At 35.4% G+C, this 8,987-nt stretch overlaps 1 protein-coding gene across 1 annotated transcript in view; it reads left to right on the plus strand.

Moving 5' to 3' along the window:
- LOC121869167 overlaps positions 1-8,700 on the plus strand; it is a 36,779-nt gene extending 28,079 nt beyond the window's left edge. The window contains exons 14-15 of the mRNA XM_042370361.1: positions 2,516-2,978; positions 6,886-8,700. Of these exons, the coding sequence (XP_042226295.1) occupies positions 2,516-2,978; positions 6,886-7,641 (1,219 nt within the window). The 3' untranslated portion in view covers positions 7,642-8,700. The remainder of the gene's footprint in view (positions 1-2,515; positions 2,979-6,885) is intronic.
- Positions 8,701-8,987: the final 287 nt, after the last annotated feature.

Genomic DNA, 8,987 nt, shown 5'->3' on the forward strand with positions numbered 1-8,987 from the left:
CAGTCACGTGACCATGACAGTAGGGGAGGTATCCACTACACTGTCTCAACACGGCAGTTGTACCAGGTTCACAATTCTCACTCCGAAAAAAATTGCCCTCACAGTTTTCTGGACTGTGGCTTCTTCAACCTTGAACTGTGACCCCTTGTGGGGCGGACGTCCTCCAACTCCAGATGTAGTCAGCCAAAGATTCAGCTACCCTAGGTGTCGTACTGGCAATTTTTGTTGGCAATGCTTGGTAAAGTAACGCTGTATGTAAAGGTGATTGTAATCAGCTGTATCAATGTCAAGATAAATATTAAACAATCCAAAGGTAGAATTTTTAATAATAATCTCTTTTCATTGTTATTTAAGATCATGAGAAGTTTCCAAATGTTCTTATATTTGCTTCAGTAATGAAGAAAATTTGGTCTGAGAATCTTGTGGCAGCCCTCGTTGTAGTTGATTTGTCATTTAATTAATACATTGTTCATTTTTTAAGCAAATACCTCGCTTATATGTATTTTGCGCCAGAAATACCATTGAAGAAAAGTATCTTGGAATTGTCAAAATTACTGAGTGCAACTTTAAAATGCGGGAGATTCGTTTATTGACAACAAATAATTGTTATTTCTTGTTTCAATGTGACCCTCAGTATATCCAGCCTTACTGCTGTCTATGTTATCTTCCCTTTACGAAGTTATGCCATATTCTGAATTCCTAATATTGTATATACAAAAGTGAACCCTCGCTTTACTCGGTCAATTGAACCCATGGAGGCCCGTGTAAAGTGAACAACATAACATATGGGATTAATTGAAATAGAGACCGGGCTGACCCCTAAACTCCACTTTTTCCGACACAATTCCTATGTTGTAGTAAAATAACATCTTAATTTTATGATGATATGCACACACAATTAATATTTAAGAGAAATACAGTAGCCAGGTTAATGTCCATTCAACTAATGGACTCAACTCCCCCTTCCCAGCTCATTGGCTCCTACCTCTCTGAGAAATGTTTGGGTGAAAACATTAGATTTTAAGGTATAGTAATAAATAATACCTCAGACTAAAAGTTAGGATAATATAATTGACATTTCTGGATTCCTTGCAGGTCGGGAATATTTTGAATGAAAACTTCATATATTTTGCAGAAAAGATAAAATATTTGCTTGTATAAACCAAATTATTACGTAGATCTAAAAATTTTATGTCTAATGCAAAATCCATGATGTTTATATTCCAAAATGATCATCATATTGTAAATTCCAGCAATGTAAATTATATTCTGTGGAACCAATTCGTATAAATTTATGAGCTAAAACAAATATCTTCAGTAAATAAACAAAATTATTCTTCACCAACACTATCTGTCAATCAAAATACCCCACCACCGCCCTAGCTGGGTCTGTCACCCTCCCTCCCTCCTCCCTACCTACCCCCACCTTCCCTCCTACCAGAGAAATGTTTGGGAGAAAACAGTATATTTACATTTTTAGTAATAAATAATAACTCAGACTAAGTGTTAGGATAATATAATAATTGACATTTCTGGATTCCTTGCAGGTCAGGAATATTTTTGAATGTAAACTTCATATATTTTGCACAAAACATAAAATATTTGCTTTGTATAAAAAATTATTACATTAGATCTAAAATTTGTATGTCTAATGCAAATCCATGATGTTTATATTCAAAATGATCATCATATTGTAAGAATTCCACCAATGTAAATTATATTCTGATCCAGTAATTTGTATGAATTTTATGAGCTAAATAAAAAATTATACTTCACCAGTATAGAGGAGATGCACGTAAATGAAATTCCGGTTCTGAGCACAGGTACCTGTAAATTTAAAATGAAATGTAGAATCGCGTAAGTGAAACCACGTAAATCAGAGGTACTGTATATTTGAGGAGAATTAGTAGAAAGTACCAACAATTTTAAACCAAAAAAATATTAGTAGGCTTTTAATAAATGAAGGTTAGCTGTTAAACGGAATCAAACGTGGAACAGTGGTTATAAACCATAGCTTTGGTCAATACGCTTGGGCTTTCCTTAAAGTGTTTCAGTCAGAAATAGGAGAGAAAGTAAATTTGCAAAGGCACAAAAAACCTAACAGTCTCAAGAAAGGTATACTAATCTAACCTAACTTGAGTTAACCATTTTAATAATTGGCAACTTCACCTAATCTAATCTAGCCTAGCATTTTATATTTTAAACAATGTAGACCTGTATAGTGTAACCTCGTCTAACCTAACCTAACTTAGCCTAGCCTTATGTATTTCAGGTATATGCTGAGGCCAATATAATTTCACTTTATACTATTGTTTCCAGGAAAATACATATATATTTTTTAAATCAGACCATAAAAGTATATCAGATTAATATGTTTTATTAAACAATTTTGCAGGTCATCAAACAGGAAAGACCCCAGCAAACCCAGCATTGTATGTTTTATAGATCACCTTTCACTTATTTTATCAACAACTTTCTCATTAGCCACCGTTAACAGTTTCACCTTTATCCTCAGGTACTTCGCCATTCGAGCAGTAGACTCGTCCAACAACACAGGCAGCATCTCAAACATTGTCTCTGCCTTTGTACCTGACCCTCCCACCACGCCGCTGCCTACAACGCCTGCAAGTGAGCCACCTTCCAACATGCAGACTGTCATTATGTCTACTATCACATCTCCCAACCCACAGGATGCTAAGAATCTTGGAAATGCGACATCCAGGGATCACTCTAAGAATACCACATATGACTGGAGAGTGTGGGTGGCTGTGGGTGTTGGGGTGGGTGGCATCATTCTGGCAGTTATTATAGTGCTTGTGTGTATTTGCTGCTGCAGGAGAAACCAAGACAATGGAGAAAAGGACCCTGACCGCCCAGTGTACAAGATTTATGTCAACAATGCCTATATACAGGAGGAAGATGGTGAAATTAAGGTGGTCAGTAATGGTAAACTAGTGGATGACAAGGAACCCAGCCAGGTGAGGACAATGTTTGTTTTTTTATCAGTACCCCCTCCCCCCTTAGTAATATCTCCACTGGCTGGAATCCCTCTAAGCCGGAACTCTTCGATAGCTGGAATTGAAATGTTCTCAGAATTTTCCAGTCCAGAAAATTCCGGGTTTCGGAACGATTTTGTGGGGGCTTATTTGCTGGAAAATTCTGAGAAACTTTTCCTGGTACCCTGAAAAATTCCGGGGATGAGGGATTTTTCCGGTTTTGGGAGAGTTATCTCGTTACCCGGAAATCTTTCATTCCCGGAAGTGCCCTACACCAATTGTTCCGACTAACAGAGATATCACCTACTTCTTTGTAAGATAGAGAGTCATAGATGATAATGATGATAAAGATAGATGGTAAGATTTGAAATGATTCATTCATAATGAATTTAATGTTGGTTGAAGCTTTGTTTATGAATGTTGAATCTTCTACTTTAAGATAGCCTTTGGGGAGAAGGAAGCTACAGTATTGCCAGCTTTTAATACATATTTTTGGTTCTTGGGGCAGAATCTCGGGAGAAGTACAGGAACAGGGTTTTTTATTCATAGTAATACCTCTTTTTGCACTTTACTCCCACTGAAATTCATAACATACAATATTCCCTTAGAGCTCGCTGGGGTTAGGTAATATGGACCCTATGAGAAAGCATGTGGGGTACGTGATATTTGGTTCACACTCGGGATGGGATGGAGAAAGGAAACTCACAATGTGCTCTCTGTATACATATTGTATTGGATGTACAGTGCAGCTTGGTGCTGGGAAGTGGCAGCGTGGTTACAAGCGTGATGTAGAGAGAGCTGGTTGGTGAGGGTGCTCAGAGGAGGCTATTAAATCTGCAAAAAAAAAAATTCTCCCAAATATACCTCAATAATTATAGGGTGCATCTTATGACCTGGGAAATATGGTGCTTTGTACTGTCCTGTAGTGTTGACTCCTCTTGATCCCTGGCTCTCAGCCTCAGACTTATTTTATTTATTTTCCATGGCAATCCGTGTGTTTCCAAAGGACGTAAGCTTTAAAACCGCTCGAGCTCTAAGGGAATACTGTATAGACAATAATTTGCATTATACCACTGCATCATAACCTTTGACACCGTATCATTATAAATTGACATTCCATCAGATTTCTTTGACATACTTGCAGATATTATACAGACAGATCACCAAAATGCATAGCCGACCATAGGTAAGAATACGGGTGTCTTACAGTTTTCGAGCCCATAAAGCTATCAAACAGTCTTCTAGCAGTATGGCATTCCATTTTTGATAATGTCACCATATATATATTGTAATATTATCAGTGTTATTAAAATTTGCCCAGTTGACTCGCATATTTTTTATAAAACGTCTGTACAGACACACTTTGTCTAACTGTTATGAAGCCTGTCTCGAGTACGTATTGTGTCAATGATGTTCCTTTTTATGAAACTGATTCAAATGATACCTAATTGTTTCGAGTTTTGAACTGTTCAAAATTAACTGAAAAGTAGTGGGAGTAAAGTGCAAAAAAGGGTAGTCATAATAGGAGTGATAGGTCATATATTAAACATTGGATGATGAATTTTTCTATAATTTTCAAGAATGAAGATAGTGATATCTAGAGGGATATACAGTACTGTGCTGTACTGTATTTGGAAAACTTAAATTACAAAAAAAAAACTTGGTTGACCTCAAAAATCCTCAGTACAATACAGGTATACCAGTAGCCCTATTCATATTTGTAAATTGGTGTTATTTTATACTCCTTAGGGGAAACTATCAAGTGAGGCCTTAAGGTAAATTTCTAAAATTTCTTATGAAGTTCAGTACAGTGCAGTACAGTACAGTCCAGTACATACTGTATTATGCAATATGAAGACAGCGGCATTGTTTTGTCCCTCAGGATGTAATATGTAGTTGCATGTGCACAAGCCTTTTCTTTTGAATATCTCTCTCAAAAAGCCATTATCTCATGCCTATCTCTCTCTCACTATAATTAAACACATCCTGTCATTCCCATATTGTTAAATACTTTGTTTACTTCAAGCACCTGATCCTACAACTATGAGGCTTTTTCTCTAATTACTGCACTCTGCGGTGCATATATACAGTACATGGGGTCCCCGGGTTATGAACAGGTTCCGTTCCTGGGGACGTTCTTATGTCGGATTTGTACGTAAGTCAGAACACATACTATATGCATACCATACATTCAGAACAATGTTTAAAATCCCACTACTGTATATCATAGCCTAAGTCCTTATATACATCTTAAATCACTTAATTTGAGACAAAGGAAGAAATAGAATCACAAAATACAGTAAATGAAAGTAAAAAATAAGTTATCAGGTAAATAAAATACTTTACTGTAAATTTCAAGTTTAACCGCTTTCATATTGGCAGGCGTTCGTAAGTCGGGGACCCTGTATACAAGCATATACCTAGATCACGGCACCTACAGTGATTTACTTTGCATATATATATATATATATATATATATATATATATATATATATATATATATATATATACATACATACATACACATACATACATACATACATCCATACATACATACATACATACATACATACATACAGAACTGCAGAACTTTTCAATAAAACCGTTAATTATTATTATACATATATATATATATATATATATATATATATATATATATATATATATATATATATATATATATATATATATATATATATATATATATACTGTATATACAACACACACAGTATTACCCGCTTACGGGTTTCACTTAACACGATTTCATATATGCGGTGCCTCGCCAGAAGCTAACTTTCACTTAACGCGTTCATCTACTCATAATGCTGTGAAGTATAATATTATTTTTTTTTTATTTAGCTCATAAAATTCATACAAATTACTCAGCAGAATATAATTTACCTTGCTGGAATTTTATAATATGATGATCATTTTGAATATAAACATCATAGATTTTGCATTAGACACAAATTTTAGATATAATGTTTACTCTAAGTAAATATGTTATCTTTTGTGCAAAATATATGACATTTATATTCAAAATATTCCTATCTTACAAGGAATCCAGCAATGTCAATTATATTATCCTAACTTTAGTTTGAGGTATTATTTATTACTAAAAGGTAAATATTCTGGTTTTCCCACACATCTGGTAGGGAGGGTTGGTGGGGGTGGGGGAGGAGGGACCGACCGACCATCTGGCACGGTGTGAAGAATATTTTTTTTATTAACTGAAGATATTTGTTTTAGCTCATAAAATTCATACAAATTACCTCCCCAGAATATAATTTACATTGCTGGAATTCTTATAATTTGATGATCATTTTGAATATAAACATCATAGATTTTGCATTAGACATACAAATTTTAGATGTAATGTTTACTCTGAGTAAATATGTTATCTTTTGTGCAAAATATAAGACATTTATATTCAAAATATTCCTGGTCTTACAAGGAATCCAGCAATGTCAATTATATTATCCTAACTTTAGTTTGAGGTATTATTTATTAAAATCTAGTGGTTTTCCCCCAAAAATTTCTCAGAGAGGGAAGAGCCAGCAGTGTAGTGTGAGAAGAGGAGGAGGGAGTTGAGTCCATTATTTGAATGGACATTAACTTGGCGACTGTATTTCTCTATTTCTCTTAAGTATTAATTGTGTGCATGTACCATCATAAAATTAAGATGTTATTTTTACTAGAACATAGGTATTGTGTCGGAAACAGTAGAGTTTGGGGGTCGGGCCAGTCTCTATTGGAATTAATCCCATATGTTCTGTTGTTCCATTTACGCGGATTTCACTTAACGCGGTACCCTGTGGGTTCAATTGACCGCGTAAATCGGGGTACTACTGTATATATATAATTTTTTTTTTTTTTAATTAATATGCAGGTGCAGGAATGGGTCAACTCTCTGTCAAAATTTGGATCATCTGATGTCTATGGAGCAGAGCATGTGGAGGCTCCTGTCACCTCTACAGAAGCCCCTCTTGTGGAGTGCCGCCCCAGGGCCTCTATGAAATATTCCAGTCCAGTTCGTTTTGGAGTATTAACTAATGGGTCCATCATGCGGGAGGCCTGTGCATCTTCTTCCTCAACTTCTTCCTCTAAACCTTCAGATGACCCAACAAATGAAGATATGAAATATCGAGACTTATCGGAGACTACCAGCAACTCAACGACCGATGGAGGAGCTTCAGCAGCCTCCACTGCGACAACAGATACTGTACCGCCCCCACCTCCTCCAATTTTAGATACTGCTCGAGCAATTCCAATCACTGTTAAACCAACTGATAGTGACCTGCCACTACCACCACCTCCTTCACAACTATTACAACAACCACTGGGAATTCCAGGTCCTACTGTTATATCTATTCATTCTGGTCCTGCCCTTAATAATGGTTATAGCAGTGATGAAGAAGGAGGGTTTAGACCAAGGACATTAGCAGGGCCAGGACCTCGTAGGTATCTGCCTACTCACTTTTCGTCATTCCGTTATCTTCCACCACCACCGGAATACCGGTCCGCTATGGCTGGTGGTGGTCCAGTTGACTACCCAACATGTCACACTATCTCCCGAGCAACAGCAACACTTCCGCATGGCACAGTTCGTAGTGTTAAAAAGCGTCGGCATATATCCTTTGTTTAGATACATGGGACTACTGGTGATTTGTGAAGTGTGTCTTACCTTGCAAGAAACTGAAATCATTATGGTATCACTTGTTGGGGAAAATATGGAACCAGTTGAAAATTCAGTGTGAAATATAGACACTTTTTTATTAAAAGACAGTTCTGCAACATTCCCATACTAGATACTGTACTAGACTGAAAATACTATACGTAATATAAAAGGCAAGGTTCATGAAATTTCTTACATTTTTCAGACTATAAAAATGTGTGAAAGAACTGATACACTATAACTGCAGCATTAGCTTTAACCATTGAACATGAAGGAAATAAAATAGGATCCCATAAACAGCGGTGTTAGTGATGTGGACCATGATGTCGTCCATGATGTCAAGCATTGAACTACTTAGATCATGTTTTAAATACCCGTATATGTAAATAATGTGTAAATAATTTATGTGTAAAAGGCCAAAAATTACTTATTTTCAATGTGATAAATGTATATATTTAACCTCGCATGAAGATTGACATGGAGCTCATGTTTTTGTATGAGATAAAACTTCTGGAATAATCTTTCATACTAGTGCATTATTTGACACTGGCTTTCATATGATATTTCCACATATTGTATCAAATATAATCTTGAAATGTCTCATAATATTCCATGATTGTGTAGCGTAATGTTAAAGTAAGATTAATATTATCCTCCAACAGAATGATGAAGACTTACAATATCTTGGTGAAGGATAACCACAGATCTACTGACAATGGATACAGCCATTGTTACATTAATGTATTTTAATTTTGTTTTTGTTATTAAGTATATTTGTACTGTATATAATTTTTTGCAACATTTACTGATGGTTACACACCTTGTAAAAAAAAAAATTCCTTGTCACTTCCATGCCAAAGACTGAACCACCACCAGTTATACTTTGTAAATTAATTACCTTACATTTCCAAGATTGAATTAAAAGATGTGAGTGACTTCAGCACCACATTCTTGTCTTATACATGCAGAGGTGGCTATGACTGTAAAATTGTGTATATAATGATTGTAAAATTAAACTTCCATTCAGAATTTTATTTTTTTATTTTGATAACTACATTACAGGGTATACTGTACTGTATAAAAAATCAGCATTGCCTTGAATTTATGTTTTTGGAAACCAGATTCAAGCAGGTAATTTTATTGCTGTAAGAAATAATATAGCAGGAATGTTATGTACGATTAGTATGACCCTAGAAATAATATTTTTTTTTCTGTGAATCGGTTTAGCTTGAAGAGCTCTTTTGAGTTTTGGAGGACAGTAAATATTGAAGGGTTCTGTTCTTTCATCTACTCTCTTTCTCCTCTTTATCAATGAT

This window comes from Homarus americanus, unplaced genomic scaffold (genome assembly GCF_018991925.1).
Source record: "Homarus americanus isolate GMGI-L3 unplaced genomic scaffold, GMGI_Hamer_2.0 scaffold25467, whole genome shotgun sequence".
NCBI classification, from domain to species: domain Eukaryota; kingdom Metazoa; phylum Arthropoda; class Malacostraca; order Decapoda; family Nephropidae; genus Homarus; species Homarus americanus.